Source organism: Gopherus flavomarginatus, chromosome 1, assembly GCF_025201925.1.
Source record: "Gopherus flavomarginatus isolate rGopFla2 chromosome 1, rGopFla2.mat.asm, whole genome shotgun sequence".
In the NCBI taxonomy this organism is placed as follows: Eukaryota; Metazoa; Chordata; order Testudines; family Testudinidae; genus Gopherus; species Gopherus flavomarginatus.
Window position 1 is genome coordinate 273,584,555 of NC_066617.1, and position 19,733 is coordinate 273,604,287.

Sequence of the window (19,733 nt, forward strand, 5' to 3'; positions counted from 1 at the left end):
GGTCACTGTTACCAAGCGGTCCAGCTGTAGTCACCTCTTGGACCTGATCCTGTGCTCCACTTCCACTTAGGACTAAATTAAGAATTGCCTCTCCTCTTGTGGGTTCCAGGACCAGCTGCTCCAAGAAACAGTCATTTAAGGTGTCAAGAAACTTTATCTCAGCATCCCTTCCTGAGGTGATATGTACCCAGTCAATATGGGGATAGTTGTAATCCCCCATTATTATTAATCAGTTTTTTATTTTAATAGCCTCTCTAATCTCCCTGAGCATTTCAGAGTCACTGACACCATCCTGGTCAGGTGGTCTGTAATATAACCCTACTGCTATAGTCTTATTTTTCAAGCATGGAATTACTCTCCATAGAGACTCTACAGTACAATTCAGTGTATTTAAGATTTTTACTTCATTTGATTCTGTCTTCTTTCACATATATTGCCACTCCCCCACCAGCACGACCTGCTCTGTACTTCCGATGTATTTTGTACCCTGGTATTACTGTGTCCCATCGATTACCCTCATTCCACCAGGTTTCTGTGAATATCCTCATTTAATACTAGGCACTCTAGTTCACCCAACTTATTATTTAGACTTCTAGCATTGGTATATAAAGATTTTTAAAACGTGTCATTTTTTGCCTGTCCCCTATTGCATGACGTAATTGAATAGGACTTTTTTTCATTTGCCTGTTTCTCATCAGATCCTCCCTGTATTTTATCATTTTCCATCCTCTCTTCCTTATTAGGACATAGGGAATCTCCATTTATAGATCCTCCCCTAAGGGATGTCTGAACCACATGCTCCTCTGCACCTGTCGGCTCTCCCCCAGCCCTTAGTTTAAAAACTATTCTATAACCTTTTTAATTTTAAGTGCCAGCAATCTGGTTCCAGTTTGGTTTAGGTGGAGCCCATCCTTCCTGTATAGGCTCCCCCTCTCCCAAAAGCTTCCTCAGTTCCTAGTAAATCTAAACCCTTCCTCCCCACACCATCGTCTCATCCACGCATTGAGACCCTGCAGTTCTGCCTGTCTAACTGTGCCCTGCATGTGGAACTGGAAGCATTTCAGAGAATGCTACCATGGAGGTTCTGGACTCTTACCAAGCAGCCTAAATTTGTCCTCCGGGACCTCTCTCCTATCCTTCCCCATGTCATTGTTACCTGCATGTACCATGACCACCGGCTCCTTCCCACTACTTCACATAAGCCTATTTAGATGTCTCGAGACAGCCGCAGCCTTTGCACCAGTCAGGCAAGTCACCATGCTGTTCTCCTGATCATCGCAAACCCAGCTATCTAAGTTTCTAATGATCGAATCGCCATTACTAATACCGGTCTCTTGATAATAACTGGAGTTCTCTCCCTCGTAGAAGTCTCCTCAGTGCAAGAGGATACCACAACATCATCTGGGAGGAGGGTCCCAACTATGGGATTGTTTCCCTCTTCTCTGGTTGGATGTTCTCCTTCCCTGAGGCTTTCATCCTCCTCCACAGCACAGAAGTTGTCAGACCCAGGGTGGGACTGTTCTATTGTGTCCCGGAAAGTCTCATCTGTGTACCTTTCTTTCTCCCTCAGCTCCGCCAGCTCAGCCACTCTCTTCTCCAAAGTCCGTACATGATCTCTGAGGGTCAGGCGCACCTTGCACTGAATGCATGCATATGCCACCAGCCCACAGGGCAGGTAATCATACATGCTGCATTGGGTGCAAGAAACTGGGTAGCTCCCACTCTGTTGCTGGACTTCTGCCAGCATTTTCTTTTTACTCCCTGTCATAAACAGATAGTAGAACAGAAGAACTTTATATCTCTTTTGACTGTAGAGGGTTAACAAGTTCAGTGAGCCTGGCTGTCACCTGACCAGAGGACCAATCGGGGACAGGATACTTTCAAATCTTGATGGAGGGAAGTTTTGTGTGTGCTGTTAGTTTTTGGTGGTTGTTCTCTCTGGGTTCTGAGAGTGACCAGACGTGCAACCAGGTTTCTCTCTAATCTCCCTGATACAGGTTCTTATAGATTCAAAATAGTAAGTACTAGGTGATAAGGCGAGTTAGGGTTATGTTTGTTTTCTTTATTTGCAAATGTGTATTTGGCTGGGAGGAGTTCAAATGTGTATTTGGCTGGGAGGAGTTCAAATGTGTATTTGGCTGGGAGGAGTTCAAATTGGTATTTGGCTGGAAGGATTTTAATTTGTACTTGTATACTTAGGCTGGGAGGGTATTCCCAGTGTCTATAGCTAAAAGACCCTGTAACATATTCCATCTTAAATTTACAAAGATAATTTTTACTGTTTTTTCTTTCTTTAATTAAAAGCTTTTCTTGTTTAAGAACCTGATTGTTTTTTTATTCTGGTGAGACCCCAGGGGACTGGGTCCGGATCCACCAGGGAATTGGTGGGGAGAAAGGAGGGAAGGGGGAGAGAGAGGTTAATTTCTCTCTGTGTTAGGATTACTTTCTCTCTCAGGGAGAATCTGGGAGGAGGAGAGAGAAGGAGGGGGGAAGTTGAATTTTCCTCTCTGTTTTAAAATTCAAGGAGTTTGAATCACAGTGATCTTCCAGGGTAACCCAGGAGGGGAAGCCTGGGAGAGGCAACAGTGAGGGAAAGGGTTTACTTTCCTTGTGTTAAGATCCAGAGGGTCTGAGTCTTGAGGGTCCCCGGGCAAGGTTTTGGGGGGACCAGAGTGTACCAGGCACTGGAACTCCTGGTTGGTGGCAGCGCTACAAGTACTAAGCTGGTAATTGAGCTTAGAGGAATTCATGCTGGTACCCCATCTTTTGGACGCTAAGGTTCAGAGTGGGGAATTATACCATGACACTCCCAAAGCTTGTTTCTTTGTTGGTGCTTTGTTTTTATCAAGCGGTATTTTGAACTTTAAGTGCAAAGAATGTTAGGTGTATCTAGCCCTTGCTCGCATTCCCCCTGTAAACTCCCTCGCCAAACTCCTCTGTTAGCCACTCCTGTTCGCTAGCTATATTAAAGAGTATATGCTGTTTAGGAGAGAAAGAAATAAAGATGGAGGGGCAGTGGTATATATTTATTCTGGGATAAACTGTAAAGAAATAAGAAGTGATGGCACGGATGAAACAGAATCTGGGTCAAACTCACTTTTGGGAAGGATTGTAAAAGAGATAGTATTATTGGTATAGTGTTAGGGGTCTGCCACAGACTGTTGGGGCCAGACTCAGATATGGATAGAGATCTCTTTATTTAATATTATTAGAGAGAGAAATACTACTGGGAATTGTGTCATAATGAGAGAAGTGATGGAATTTGAGACTTAGTTTTGTAAGTAGCGAGGACATCACAGAAGAGTCAGTCATGGGAATTAACCTTGGATCAAATGATCGTGACCTGATTCAGTTTAAATTAAATGGAAGGATAGTCAAAACCAAGTAAAGAGCTATGGTTTTTGCTTTCAAAAGAGCAGACTTTGGAAATTAAGAGAATTAGTGAAAGAAGTCGGCTGGATTGAAGAGCTCAAGTATTTAAATGTAGATGAGACTTGGAATTACAATATGATGGGGGATAATTTAGCTACAAGAAGTCAGGAAAAAGATCATGGATAGTTCTCTGAAGATATCCACGCAGTGTGCAGAGGCGGTCAAAAAAGCAAACAGGATGTTAGGAATCATTAAAAGGGAATAGAGAATAAGACTGAGAATATATTATTGCCCTTATATAAATCCATGGTACGCCCACATCTCGAATACTGTGTACAGATGTGGTCTCCTCACCTCAAAAAAGATATTCTAGCACTAGAAAAGGTTCAGAAAAGGGTAACTAAAATGATTAGGGGTTTGGAGAGGGTCCCATAAGGAAAGATTAAAGAGGCTAGGCCTCTTCAGCTTGGAAAAGAGGAGACTAAGGGGAGATATGAGAGAGGAATATAAAATCATGAGTGATGTGTAGAAAGTGGATAAGGAAAAGTTGTTTACTTATTCCCATAATACAAGAACTAGGGATCACCAAATGAAATTAATAGGTAGCAGGTTTAAAACAAATAAAAGGAAGTTCTTCTTCACGCAGCGCACAGTCAACTTGTGGAACTCCTTACCTGAGGAGGTTGTGAAGGCTAGGACTATAACAGTGTTTAAAAGAGAACTGGATAAATTCATGGTGGTTAAGTCCATAAATGGCTATTAGCCAGGATGGGTAAAGAATGGTGTCCCTAGCCTCTGTTTGTCAGAGGATGGAGATGGATGGCAGGAGAGAGATCACTTGATCATTACCTGTTAGGTTCACGCCCTCTGGGGCACCTGGCATTGACCACTGTCAGTAGACAGATACTGGGCTAGATGGACCTTTGGTCTGACCCAGTACGGCCGTTCTTATGTTCTTATGGATTTCTTTGAATCAGCTATATAGACACTATCTGCAGTTTCCATTTCAAGCAAGGGGGGAAATTACATGGGCAAAGACTCCAGACCTAACAGTATGAATAACCATCTCAAAAGTAAATAGAGAGCCCTTAGGGAATAGAAGAAGATATTTACCAGCAAAGAAATCTACATCATGGAGATTAGAAAATGAAGAAATGAAGTGAGACTTGCTAAATTAAATGAAATAATAAAGTTGGGCTTTTTTGGTTATATAAATAAAAAGAGAATAAGGAAGGATAAGATTTGGCTGCCGTGTATCATGGAGAGGGAGGAGATTATAGATAATCTAGATATGGCCCAAAAACTAAATGAATTCTTGGCCTTGGTTTTCATTAAATATTGTAATATTGAACATGGGCGTGAAGGCAGGACAGCAGCTGGAAATGGGTATATAGAAGTAGAAATGACCACATCAGGTGGACTGGATAATTTTCATGTCAGAATACTGAAAGAGCAGAATACTGAGATTTATTAATCCAGTAGCTAGGACGTTAGTAAATCTGTCTGTTCAGAGATAACATTGTATGACTAGAGAAAAGCTAACATTGTACCTCTATTTAAAAAAGGGTTAAAAAAAGGTGATGTGGACAATTACAGATCTGTAAATCTCAGTTAATAGGCAAAATTTTGGAATAAACTGTGAAGAAGAGAATTATTGAATTTATAGAGGTAAACAGAATAGTTGATGTAACTAAGGCTGCGAGTTGGTCACAGAAGTCATGGATTCTGTGACTTTCCAGGACCTTCATGACATCTGCAGTGGCTACCACCCTCCTGCCCCTCCAGCAACAGCAGCAGGAATTTGGGTGCGTGTGGGAGGGGGCTCAGGGCTGGAGTTGAGGCAAGGGAGAAGGTAAGTGCTCTGTGTGGTGTTTACCTTGGGGGGCTCCCTGGAAGCAGTGATGTGTGTCCCTCCCTCACCTTCTAGCTCTGTGCGCTACCCCCACCGATAGGCACCGCCCCTGCAGCTCCCATTGGCTGGGAACCTCTTTGTTTACTGCCCATGACCTGTCCATGACTTTTACTAAAAATACCCATGACTAAAATATAGCCTTAGATGTAATATATCGTGGATTTACCAAAGGTAGATCAGATTGTGCCAGACTAACCCGATTTCCTTCTTTGAGAAAATAACAATTTTTTTTAGATGAGAGAAATGCAGTAGTTCTAATATACTTGGACTTCAGTAAAGCATTTTACATAGTACCACATGGAAAATAATTAAGTTAGAGAAGATGGGGATTAGTACAAGAATAGTAAGGTAGGTGTGACTGATTTTTGTTACCATTCTGCCTGGGACCACAGTTGATCAGGCTGTGGCCACAGGATTTTTTGGGGAGAAGATGACAAGGCACACCAGGTGTCTGAATTTTAAAGCTTTATTAATAAAATAATAAAATGACAGCAGAGAGTGCTGGAAAAGCTTCCATGTTACTCAAAAGAAAGAAAAAAGCATTAATGCCCCAAGGCCTAACCCACTTTTGTACTCGCATATGCCCAGCCCAAAGCTGGGTGTAATGTAAGATGAAGAAAGGGGGGAAGGGTGGATGGGGAGCACTGTCCTGGGCCCAGGCCATCCAAGAATCCGCTGTGTTCTCCCCTTTGCTTCAGCTTTCGGGAGGGTTATAAGTCTTGGGTTCTTTTGGGGGCGTTTTCATTCAGGGCCCAATGTTCCTAGTGCTTTTTGTGCCAGTCCAAACAGGCTTGCTGTGGCCTTCCTTGTTTCCCAAAACATCTCGGCTCCGGAGACTGTTTTCCCTTCTGTTGGCCTCTACTGTTGCTCTCACTGTTCTCATTGTTATCTCTGCAACTCTGTGTTTCATTCTCTTCTCACGGCTGGCTGGTGGGGGGGTTGGACTTCCGCCCTTCTTTCTTGGCAGGTAGCAACTGGTGGGAGTCAGCTTCTTATCTTCGGACTGATCTTGCTAGCTACAGTGTTGAGTTCATCCCTTGTTCTTCTTCTTCTTCTTCTTCTCCCCCTCCCCCTTGTCCTCCCAAACTCTCTGAGGAAACTTCCACTTTTCACTCACACACCTTTGACTCTCCCCAAAATGCTTTGCGATGCTTGCAACAGCATTAGCAATATACATTGCTGATCTGCCTTCCCAGGGGACTCCCTAAGGGGCGGGGGCATTGGATTGTGACATTCCCCCCCTTGACCCGAATCAACATTTTGTTGGGAGGGGTCACCACTTAGCTTTTCATTTTCCCTCTAGTATGGTGGTGAGGCTTACTATTGGCCTTTTACATAAACAGCAATGTAGTATATATAAAATTATTAGGACAGCAACAATTGCATACACTAGCCAGTAATGACTTTTGGCTTTATTAGTTACATAGCATAATACATCCCCCCGTTGGCACAGATGCCCCACTCGAATGGTGGCAAACGCAGCTTTCTCCTGGTTAAACGTGTGTCATAATACTGTGAAGGAGGAGGCATTTGTCTGGAATACCGAAAGCTGGTTTTGAGTGTGTGCTAATGGAGGAAACACTGGGTGTTATTTATGAAAAATTGAACACAACATAGTTAGAAACATTAACAGTTTGTTGCAGAACGGCGGGCCAATGCACCAAAAAAATTGGTGTTTGTGACCTTAACAGTAAATTAAGAGGCAACTTGGGGTCAGTGGTTTTCCAGACACACACTGAGGTATTGGTAAACAGATGTGTTGTGGTAGGGGCATATTTTGATGCCTCCTCTTTTTAATAGATGTGTCAAGGTTCCTTCCCCACTCTGAACTTTAGGGTACAGATGTGGGAGACCTGCATGAGTAGCTCTAAGCTCAATTAACAGCTTAGATCTGGTCTGGCTGCCACCACCCCCAAGCACTCCCTTCCCTGGGTAGCCCTGAGAGACTTCACCAATTTCCTAGTGAACATAGATCTAAACCCCTTGGATCTTAAAACAAGGAGAAATTAGCCATATCCCCTCCTTTCTCCCACCAACTCCTGGTGGATCCAGATCAAACCCCCTTGGATCTAAAAACAAGGAAAAATCAATCAGATTATTTAAAAAAAAGGCTTTCAATTGAAGAAAAGAAAGGTAAAAGAAAACCCTCTGAGAGGGATTAGCGTACAAGCTACTCTCACAGACAACAGATTCAAAACACAGAGGATGTTCCCCTGGGCAAAAACTTAATTACACCAATGAAAATAGCCAAATACCCAATTTGATTCTTCCTCTAATTGCACAAGACAGATTACAAAGAAATAAACATAAACCTGTTTATCCCTTTCTAAAACTTACTACTCTGATAAGAGACTGGTTCCTTGATCTTTTTTACTCCAACTGAAACTGACTAAACAAAGGAAACTTCCCTCCTTCCTTTTGAAACATCTTATTTCCTCATTGGTTCCTCTGGTCAGGTGTCAGCTAGGCTAGGTGAACTTCTTAACCGTTTACAGGTAAAAGAGGCATTAACCCTTAACTATCTGTTTATGACTAGATGTGTCGACCTACCTTATAAAAGTGGCCTGGCACTGCCCTCTCTTTACACACCATATGAGGGGGTTTTATAGGCCAGAGTTGCCAGGTGTTGCCTTTTGCAATTTATATGTGCTGATAGTCCGAGGATGCAGTCAGCACATACTGCTTAGCTGTGTCACTTGGGGGACCCACCTCCCATACGTTGCGGTGGACTACCCAGTCCCAGAGGCAGCCTTCCCAAAGGCCTGGTTGGATTTTTGTAGCAGGGTCCCATATTTTTTTTATGGGAACGAAAGCCGTGAAGGAGCAGACTATGCCCGTGCACTTTCAATTAGTAAGCTTTCAGAAATGACGAAAAGGACATTGTCCTCAGCGGATTCCAGAGTGGGGATGAATCTCCCCAGACCAGACTCCATGGAGCACATTCTCCTGTATGCTACAGACTTGTTGGGTTAAATATTGTTGGAGCTGTGAGCATACAGAATCCCATGCTAATTGATCCCCGGCGTTAATTATGGTTTTAATTAATTTCTTTAAGTCCCAGGGGACTCCCTAAGGGGAGAGGGCCATTGGATTGTGACATGGGTAGGGAACTAGCTAAAAGGAAGAAGGCAGCTGGTTATGCTGAAAGATGAACTAACCAATTGGAGGGAGGTTACTAGTGGAGTTCCTCAGGGATCAGTCTTGGGACCAGTTTTATTGAATATTTTTATTAATGACCTTGGAACAAAAAGTGGGAGTGTGCTAGTGAAATTTTCTCATGATACAAAGATGGGACACATTGTCAGAGGAGAGGACGGGAATATTAATCTGGAAAATCTGGATGACCTTCAAGACTGGAGTGACGAAGATGGAATGAAGTTCAGTAGTACAAATACAATGTCATGCATTTAGGGTCTAATAATAAGACTATCTTCGCGAGCCAGGGGCTTATCAGTTGGAAATGATAGAAGAGGAGAGAGACCTGGGTGTATGGGTTGATCACAGAGTGATTATAAGTCACCAGTATGATGTGGCTCTGAAAAAAGCAAATGTGATCCTAGGACGTATCAGGTGAGGCATTTCCAGTAGAGAAAGAGAAGTATTAATACCATTATACAAAGCTCTGGTAAGACCTCATCTGGAATACTGTATATTCTAGTCACCCATGTTCAAGAAACATTAATTCAAACTGGAACAGGTATAGCAAAGAGCTGCTATGATGATCAGAGGGATGGAGGGCCTATCGTAAGAGAGGAGTCTGGAAGAGCTTGGCTTGTTTAGTGTAGCAAAAGGAGGGCAGAGAGGGGTTATGCTTGCTTTCTCTAAATACATTAGGGGAATAAACATGAGGGAGGGTGAAGAGCTATTTAAACTAAAGGACAATATTGGCACAAGAACAAATGAGTATAAAGTAGCTATGAACACATGGAGGCTGGAAATTAGAAGGTGTTTATCCACTGGAAGAGTGAGGTTCTGGAACAGCCTCCCAATAGGAGCTGTGGGGGCAAACAATGTAATTAGTTTTAAGAGAGAGCTGGACAAATGTATAAGTGGGACTATATGACAAGATTGCTTGTGATGGTGGGGAACAGAGCTCACTAGCCAGGGGTGGAGGAGCATCTCTTCTAGTTGTTGTCTTTTGTTTCTAAAGTTCATGCTAAGACTGAACAGGGAGTTGAAAGGAATTCCCAGTCACTAAAACTATTGCTAGCTGACCTGGAGTATTGGATGTACTTTCCTCTGCAGTATAAGATATTAACCACTGCCAAAGATAGGATAGTAGACTAATTAGACTAGTGATCTGATGGCAAATCCTATATTCTACTTAAAAACAATGTATATTGTTATGATAAATGATAAAGTAATATTAATATGTAGGGTAAAATAGCTTTGTTTTTTATCTGTTTTATAATTTTCACAGATGTACCATGAAATGAAAGATGGAGAAGTTTTTACTGTGAACCATGTGAGGAATGTTCTTAGAAGTGAGTTCCCTCATGCTGATATTCAGAGTATACTGGGTGTTGACTCTGAATATGATAAGAAAAGGAAGGTATGTTAAGAAAATACTTGCAAGAAATAGTAATCTGCACAGAGATCAGTTTTGCGTTTAATGATTTCTAAGAGTTAAAACACTTAAATGCAATGGGGTTGCAATTTTTTCCAGACTATTGCAGTGTTGGAAGGGTCCATTGGATTATTGTCCTCAAGAATAATATTTAATACTGACTTCTATCTACTGTATATATCTGCTACTATGGACGGTACCTAGTGATAAGCTTATTAGATGTGTATCGTTTGCGGTAGGTGGTAGGATACCCAAGCAGCCTGGCTAAAGAAGAAATTCTATCTTCTGGGCAAATCATATCTTCCTGGGAAAGAATCTGCCTGGTGGATATGGCCATTCTGACTCAGAATCACAAGATTCCTAGTGTCAGAGACTGGAGAGGTAGCAAAGGCACAAACATACATCATTCATTTGTACGTGCATGTAATGCTGAACAATCAGGGAGATTGCCAGGGAACTTTTTCAAACCCTCACCTGATTCTGAGGGGAAATGAGGTTTATGTTCTTTAGAAAGTGACTATGTACTGTGAACATTTTGCTTCCAGTCATGACATCATAAATTATAAGGATTACAGATGTGGTAAGATGAAATGCACATACAGTTGACTGGTAAATGAAAACAAGAGGCCGTCTATAGGGAATTATCTGTGCAGTCCCCATACTAGAATGTAAGTCTTGAGTTTCAAGATTAACTAGAAGATATTAGAGATGCATACCCTCTTGCTGATATGAATGTTCAGTGAGAGACTAAGGGCAAATCTTCCAAATAAAAAAAATAACATTTTTATAATTTATTCTCACAATTTTAGTTCGATGTAGCCAGGATTTATCATTTGAAGTATAATGTTGCAACCATTCTGTAGTTAATTTAAGCACCAGATCGCATACACTGGAGGTGGGCATTCTAAGGTCTGGTCTACACTAGGGGGGGAAATCGATCTAAGATACGCAACTTCAGCTACGTGAATAGCGTAGCTGAAGTCGAAGTATCTTAGATTGAGTTACCTACCATCCTCACGGCGCAGGATCGACGTCCGTGGCTCCCCCTGTCGATTCCGCTACCACGGTTTGCGTTGATGGAGTTCCGGAGTCGACAGGAGCTCGTTCGGGGATCGATATATCGTGTCTAGATGAGATGCTATATATCGATCCCTGAGAAATCGATTGCTACCCGCCGATACGGCGAGTAGTGAAGACATAGCCTTACTGAGATATGAGGTGTAGGATGTATCCTATCAAATTTAAGCCCATTTTATTTTTTCATACATTGATTTTCCTATACTGAAATCTTACTGAATTGGCCTTCTTGTTGTAGGATTATTGGTAAATTGGAGTAGAATTCTTTTATAGAGGGTCACATTGTTGGCATAAAGTGAAACTGTGTTGTTTTTTCTGTTAATTTGGATTCCTGTAATTTTCAGATGTGAAACATTTTTCCAAAGCAAAGACTTGCTCTGACAATTGGAGCAAATATGTCTATCTTGAAACTTATACTTTCTGTTATCAGTAGTTGCTTCTTCTATTATCAATAGATGTTTCTTTAAAAAAAGTATTCTGTAATTTGTAATCAAAGGTCTGTGTTGAAGATATATCAATATACCATTAAATAAAGGTCAATCACTGTGTGTAGAGGAAAGTCACCATACTTCCCTGTTGGTGAAGTTCAGAGTGGCAGAGTTAAAAGAAATAGTAAATAGAGCGCTGAATTTTATGCATAGTACTGGAAGGGAATATTTTCTTCTATTATAATAATGTAGGTAATTTTCTGCAGAAGTCCATATAAGCATTATTTTCATCCATGTCTGATCTGTAAAATTATCTGTGCTTTATTTGATTAATATTCTTTAAATAATGCCTGATAAATAATAGCTCTTAGCAAGACTGCCACAGAGTGAAATAAAAACAAAGGTTTAAAAAAACCTTGATATGAATTTACAGGAGTTTTTGTCTCTCCTTTTTGATAAATGTGTGCTTCATGTACTATTTAAATGATTAATTTTTCCAAGCTGCTTTCTGAAAAATCCTAACAGAATTGTGAATTCAGTTTACTCATTATGACTCATGTAAAAGTAGGCCACAACACAGAGTGCTTGGACATTAGTGTTCATTGTCTCTTAATATTAGTTTTCTTTCTTACTACAGTCAGCCACATTCTGTTTAACTCTGTGATATTTCTGATTTGAATAGGCAGGAGCAACCTTCTATAAAAAGACAGGCCTTGGTCCATTGCCTCAAGCTCTGTTCAATGGTGTGCCCTTTAATGGTGAAGAGATGGCTGCTGCAGAGTTAGAAACAGTTATTCTTCAGAGGATCACTGATGCCATGGGGTTCTTCCAGAGGGCAGTTTTCATGGTATGCTTAGCATTTATGAAAAAATGTAAGGTGAAATACTTATCAATAGATTGTTACAGTCATGATTACTACCTATATTTTTTATAATGAGGTAGTTTGAAATTATTGTTATGAAAGCTGAAATGACATCATTAATTTGCATTCATGAATTTGAAACTTAATGCATGTTGATTATTGAAACTCTAAGGTTTGAGTAAGTACATGTTAATCTTTGAGATGTTTTCAGCCAAGAAGTGAAGAGAAATTGTAGCTATTCATAAGAAAATGGGGACCTCAGATGTTAAAATCTCTTGTGTGTATTATTTATATACTTCTTTTCTGTTTAAGCAGTCTTTATCTTAGCATTCAATATATAAAAGCTCTAAACTAAACAGAAACATAAATTCATACAAATTCATCCATTCATCCTGTGCTGTCATACGAGTGTAATTTGTAAACCATGTATGTATAAAAGTCAAAAATGGCTGACAGTTTAAAAATTGGATGGTAACACATGTGACTGTCCCAGTGATTATTCAACCTGGTGATATTCTAAACATAAAGAGTTCTCAGTCATGCTTATAGCTGTTTCCATCACTTCATGCTGACTCCACAGATATTCTAGGCTTCCAAGTGGAGTTACTGTGTGTGCTGGATATATTGTTGTGTGGGCAGTTGTGTTGATTTGTGTCTAGGGGATTAGACTGGGAGAATTGTGTTGATTTGTGCAAGTGGCAAATGAGAGCTATATGCTTCCCTGAGGGGCTATATGTGTTGGGGGGCGTTTTTGTGTGCTGGTAGTGTTGTGGTATTGGAGTTGTATTGTGCTGGGAAAGTTCTGTGGGTGTCAAATAAGGGATGTGTGCTGCCATGAGGCGCTCTGTGTGTTTGGGATTCTTCTTCGAGTGGCTTTGCATATTCCCACTTATGAGTACTGTGCTGCCTGGTGGTGCTTACTGGTAAAACCTTCTCCAAGCAGTGCTTTCCGGATCTCACACGTGCCCACTACTAGTCGGTCCCTAGATGCCTTTGAATGTCCCTGAGAGCAGAGGCTCTGCTGTGCCTACCACCTCAATTCTTTCTGAAAGTGAACCACTTCAGTCCTTTCGACCAGGGTTTTCTCCATTTTTATTGCCTTGTTAACTTTATAACTATAGTTGTTTGTTCTTAGTATAACTTGTAGCAGAGAATAGTTTTTGGTATGGATCGTGTATACATTTATGAAGTTGGTTCCATGTGTTATGGGAGAACTGCAAAAGAAAAAGGTGTTCTCAAAGAGATGTGTTTCATGCCCTGTTGTTTTCCCTACATTGGACTAACATGTAAAGTGTTTTAAATATCTGGGCAAAGGACTCTCTCTCTCTCTCTCTCTCTCTCTCTCTCTCTCTCTCTCTCTCTCTCTCTCTCTCTCTTCCTCTCTCTCTCTCTTCCTGTTCCATTTAGGGTGACCAGACAGCAAGTGTGAAAAATCAGGGGGTAACAGGAGCCTCTATAAGAAAAAGACTCGAAAATCGGGACTGTCCCTATAAAATCAGGACATCTGGTCACCTTAGTTCCATTTGCTGATATTTCACTCCCAAGCTCACAAGGACAGGCGTACAAGGCTTCAGGTGCTGCTGCTGCTGCTGCTTCAAATGCTGGTCCCTATGTGTATTCCACTGTGGGTACACATGTACTCTGCACCTGGAGTTGGAGAATTCTTAAAAGCAGTATTCATTGGTCTGTGCATGTGCTCTCGCTACCCTCATGCCTCCAACTGTGGTGGAGCAACCTAACTGCCTTTCCAGTTCCTTCTTACCAGCGCATGACCTGGTTCTAAACCTCCAGTGTCCTGACCTTTGTCTTCATTTCTTGTTCGATCTATAGGTAGGTAGATAGCATATTTTGTAAGTAGTTTAGATTTTTACACTATAGTTTTAGCTAATTTTTATAGTTACATTCCCTGTCCCATTCCCCCTCTCTCGACTGTATCCCTGTTATACGCACTAGACTGTGCTCAGGACTCCGGGCTTCAAAATCTGTACCTCCTGACCTACACTCTTTCTTGGTCAGCGATGACTGTCAACACTGTCTGTAGTGCCTTAGGGAACTTACATTGCAGCAGGGAGCAGTATCTGCCACTCTTTTCCCAGTTGCACCTGTGACAGGAAGGAACTTCATCTTAAGAAGCACCTCATGGACAAAGCCACAGGGCCCTCTGGACCCACAGGCCAGGAGGGACTCCCATAGTACATCAGCCTTACTCAGTAAAGAGTGCAACTCCTGCCACAAGGTCTGACTTAGGAAAAAGGAATCTGCTCCCAGAGATCCCCTGTTGGGGTCTTGTCGGGAAGGCAGGGAGCCTTCATATATGCAAGAGCAAATTCTCCTCTAAATTCGTTTCAAGAAGTCAGATACAATCCTACCTAAGTCAAGCAAATCTTCTCTCTCAGTTCATGAGGACTTAGAACATCCTAAGTTTTGGGGTCATGACAAGGAAGCCCACAAATCCAGTGGCACTCCTCTGCCTCAATACTGCAGAAGCCAGCACGGTTGACTCTGACATCTACGTAGGTACCATTTAGTCCAGAGCCAGAAGAGGCTTCCATATCAGCTGCGCTGTACCGATACTACCTCAGTATCAACCATGCCGGAGGTGTTTGCAGCTGTCAGGGTTCTCCTCTTGCCGGCATGGTGTGGGTTCATAGATTCCAAGGCCAGGAGGGACCATTATGTTCATCTGCTCTGACCTTCTATATAATATAGGATATAGAATTTCTCTAGAGCATATTGTTTTAGAAAACATCCACTCTTAATTTAAAATTTGTCAGCGATAGAGTATTCACCATGACCCTTGGTAAATTGATCTAATAGATGCATGCCATGCTGTCATGTGGATGTAATTCATAAAGTCACAGTGGCTTGAGAACTTAAAAATTGGACAATAGCAGCCCTCAGATCCCACTCATGATTGAATCTGGTGATCTTCTGGACAAAAAGAACTCTCAGCCATGTTTCTATCTCTTCGCACTAACACTGCAGATATTCTAGGCTTCAGAGTGACACACAGAGAGACAATCCTGAATTTTATTTTATAGATAAATGCTCATCTTGTATTTATCTTAAAATTATTACATTAATGGAAAAGTGGGATTTATTTTTGCTATTACAGGGTTTGCTAAACGATCATATGGATGCAGTAGATTTCCTCATGGATCAGCATAATGTAGTTTCCCGTATAAATCCCATTATTCTTGGCACTAAGAGAAGATACATAAATTTCATATCCATGTCAGGTAAATGCTTTTCTTGCCTGTTTAGTTATCATGTTTTTTCCAACTCCTGATTGTAACACATTTATATTTAACTTTGCAGTTCCTGTTGGCGTAGAAGATTTCTCTACTTTTTCCTTTTTGGACTCACAAGATAAGAGTGCTGTAATTTCACAGAACATGAAGTATTTAACAAAAAAGGGTAAATTTATTTTGTACAACCTTTTAACTATATAATGCTGTTTGCCTACAGTTATGACAGTAATGCATACAAGTGAGTAATTATGTGGAAAATCAGAATAATAAAGAAATGTTAGTGGTGGCTGAGGTGAATATATATATACAAAGACTGGTCTAGGAAGGATCTGTGTGAGCCCTGATTTTTGTATTTTATGCAACATCCAAAATCTCTTGGGATAGTAAGCTTGTTTGATGATGGGATTGAAGTTGCTATCAAAGTTGTTAAAACAATAGCCTTATTGTATTAGATTATTTTAAAGCAAAAAGTAATCGTGAGAAGCAATCTGATTGCTTGAAACCAAAAAAGTAACAGAGTGCTTTGTTACTTAATTTTGCAAATCTGTCTTTAATTTTACTCCCAAAGAAGAATCTGACCCCATGTTATTCACATGTCTAATGCCTCGTTTTTTCCTATAGATGTAGGCAAAAAGTATTAGAAAGCTTTTGCACCTACAAAAACAGCTTAATATTGCTTTGTTTTGGGAACTCCTTATTCAAATGATTTCAGATTTTCTCCGCAAACTCCAATTATCAGGCTGATATGACTTGACTTGAGGATTTTAGGGAGGATGCAAATTTCAGTTTAAAACAGAAACTTATCTGGAACATTTTCTGTGGAGAAGCAGTAGCTTCTCTATCATATCTATTAATATTAAAATTTACTGGAGGTACTCCAGCCCTTAACTTGTATATTGCTGCTGTTCATGCTATGTTGACTTTTTCAATTCCTTTTGCCTGTTTTAAAGATCACTCTTTGTTACATTTTTTTCTGTTTACCCTGCTTAGTCTCTACATTTATTATAACTCTGTCTTTGAGGAAGGGGAAATTACTTACTTGAAGTTTCCTAAAGAATATGTTTTGATGGATTAGCACTCATCTGCGTGCTTGCTCTCTGAGTAAAAGGGTTGGCTTCTGTAGCTGTTGGATGTTTTTTGTTTTTTTGTTGTCTTTGGATTTCTTTTGGCACTGCAATTTAAATATTACTTTGACCATAAAGGAATATTTTTTCTTGCATATTGGAATATTTTTACCTTCAGTTTGAAAGAAACGGATGATTGAAACACTAGAGGTTGGCAATATACTGTTTAGAATTTTAAGTAAGTTCCCACCTCACTAACATGCAGGAGCAGAGACCACGACCTGTGATGATCTAGATCAGGGTTTTTCAAACGGGTCACTGCTTGTGTAGGGAAAGCCCCTGGCGGGCCAGGCTGGTGTGTTTACTTGCCCTGTCCGCAGGTCTGGCTGATTGTGGCTCCCACTGGCTGCGGATCGCTACTCCGGGCCAATGGGAGCTGCTGGAAGTGGTGCAGGGGCCAGTGGGAGCTGCGATCGGCTGGACCTGCGGACAGGGCAGGTAAACACACTGGCCCAGCCTGCCAGGGGCTTTCCCTACACAAGCGGCGACCCCTGTTTGAGAAACCCTGATCTAGATAAGAAGTAATGTGTAGCAGCACATCACAGGACAGAATAACGTTATTAAATAAATATTGATGTTTATCATCTGATTATGTTATATTGATGAGAGCCTTTCCTTGATTTTGTTATTTGGAAATATTGTTATCTACTTAAACTTTTTAGAATAAAATTCTTTTACTAGGTTATTTGTTATTTTCAGATGAAGATGTAATATATGCAGTTACCATCTGGATTATTGCTGATTTTGACAAGCCAGCTGGGAGACATCTGCTTTCTAAAGCTTTGAAACACCTGGTGAGTTTCTAACAATTCCTATCGGAAAATAATGATTTTAAATATCTGCGATTATGGAGATATGAATACTGTCCACAACTCTGTTTATTAAATTATAGCAGATATGAAAGTAATCTTAATTTAAGAAACAAAGATATATAATACTTATTGGCAGATTTAGTAAAATAATACAACGTTTTAATAGACTAATAATTAGTTTCATGGAAACGTGAAGGGTCTTCTGCATTGGAGATTGCTTATTTCTGTTAGTTCTGTGGTATTTTCAACAGGATTTAAAAGACTGCAAGTAAATGCCATATGAACATTAATAGCAAAAGGGATTTTCTGGGTCATATAGAAGACAGAATTACTCAATCCATCTCCCTTGGAAGTTTCTTAAATGATGATCTCTGTCTGTTTTCCAAAACTCTTTTTGGATTGTTTAGAAGAGGGGACAAAATGTTTTACTTGTGTAGTAAACTGTAACACAAATTTTAATACTTTATCTCTAAAATTTGCAGTCAAAGGTTATGTCTGCACTATGAGCCAGAGGGATGAGCATACATATACTCATGCTAGATCGATAAGAGCTAGCGTAAGTATGAATAATAGTGTAGCTGTGAAAGCGGCAGCATGGCTAAACCATGCCATATACCAGGGGTCGGCAACCTATGGCACACACGCCGAAGGCAGCACACGAGCTGATTTTCAGTGGCACTCCCACAGCCTGGGTCCTGGCCACAGGTCCGGGGGCTCTGCATTTAATTTAATTTTAAATGAAGCTTCTGAAACATTTTGAAACCTTTTTTACTTTACATGTAACAATAGTTTGGTTATATATTATAGACTTACAGAAAGAGACCTTCTAAAAAGATTAAAATGTATTACTGGCACATGAAACCATAAATTAGAGTGAATAAATGAAGACTCGGCACTCCACTTCTCAAAGGTTGCTGATCCCTGCCATATACGTACCCATGGAATTTGGGCAGATTTGTGCTCGGCACAGCTAATCTGTGCTGCTGCTGCTGCTCACCATGCTACTGTGGCTACACCACTATTTATACTCCGATAGTGAGAGTATGTGTATGTGAGCTGGGAATCACACCCCTAGCTCATAGTGTAGAAATAGCCACACCTAATTATCAGTGGAGAAATTGTAGCATACAGCATAGCTGTCAGGACTACTACTATTACTTATCATTTCCCCATATCCCTGGTTGAGTAGCTACCTAGAGAAGTAATTAGATGGATTGAAGAACTGGGATACAGACTGTTTCAAATGTAGGTTGCTAGTTTCAAATATGGTCAATGTTTGTAATCAGCAGTAGTCAGTGCCATCCAGAGGGTGACTAGCCTATGTGAAATTAGTTGGTAACTTCTTCGTGGATTAAAGACTAACAGCAATTTTCACTAATTGATTCCATTATTGGTAATCACAGAGAAGAAGGCAAGGATTGAATGAGCATGGAGAATGAGTTACTTGAGTTCTGCTAAAGGTAGTTACTGTCAGTCAGGGTTGAAACAGATTGATGTGGCGGCATTAAGAAGCTAACTATCTGTGTCCAGGCTGTGTCTGTTTTGTAGACTTTAATCTTCAGGGTTCTTATTCTAGCACCTTTCACAAACAATTACGTTTTCTTAATATTAAAATTTGACTTGTGTTAGGTGTGCGTGAGATAAAACGAATGTTTAGTAGGGAAATAAGGATCCAGTGAAAGAGGTTGACAAAAGAGATTTAAAAAAAAATAAAATTAATAAAAGTAAATTTACTAATCATTGATGAGTCCAGTATTTAGTGCACATGTAAGCTCCAGGAGGGAAAATGGAGCTTTTCTTATATTGTTATTTACTGTGGATAATGAGGGACACGTGTCAGAACTGGCTATCCGTTCCTGCCACCAGAAAAAAATATCTCAGAGGCAGAAATTCTAGAACAGGTGGAAAAAAAATGAAAGCAATTTAAAACAAGTGATGCTCCATGTTCTGTATAGCCTGCATCCCACAACTCAAATATATGAAATATTATTAAATATACCAAACAAACTAACAAAACATTCCACGTGGGAGATGCTTTAGTTGACTAGGAGAGAGGTTGATCTGGATAAATCCCCTTTTCTGTGTGAACCATTCAGTCTAGTGGTGTCCAAAATTTTCAGCCTGATGGCCAAACGTTTTGTTTCGAAGGGTCAAGGAACTGCATCAGTACATTCTCTGCCCTGTTTCAATCCTTTGAATCCATTCAGGAAGCACAAGGGTAATGGAAACCACCACCAAGTGAAGTCCTTAGAGGGTGTGGAGCTGGCATAAGCAGCTCCTACATCACACTCCTCACAGTCTCTGGCATAAGGGGCATCAGAGGTAAGG

General features: G+C 40.6%; 1 protein-coding gene across 2 annotated transcripts in view; it reads left to right on the forward strand.

The window, feature by feature from the left end:
* The window catches only part of UGGT2 (UDP-glucose glycoprotein glucosyltransferase 2), a 280,647-nt gene that overhangs the window by 115,451 nt on the left and 145,463 nt on the right, over positions 1-19,733 (forward strand). For both annotated transcript variants that reach the window (XM_050947053.1, XM_050947062.1), the window contains exons 16-20: positions 9,705-9,836; positions 12,039-12,203; positions 15,334-15,457; positions 15,537-15,635; positions 17,293-17,387. In XM_050947053.1, the coding sequence (XP_050803010.1) occupies positions 9,705-9,836; positions 12,039-12,203; positions 15,334-15,457; positions 15,537-15,635; positions 17,293-17,387 (615 nt within the window). The remainder of the gene's footprint in view (positions 1-9,704; positions 9,837-12,038; positions 12,204-15,333; positions 15,458-15,536; positions 15,636-17,292; positions 17,388-19,733) is intronic.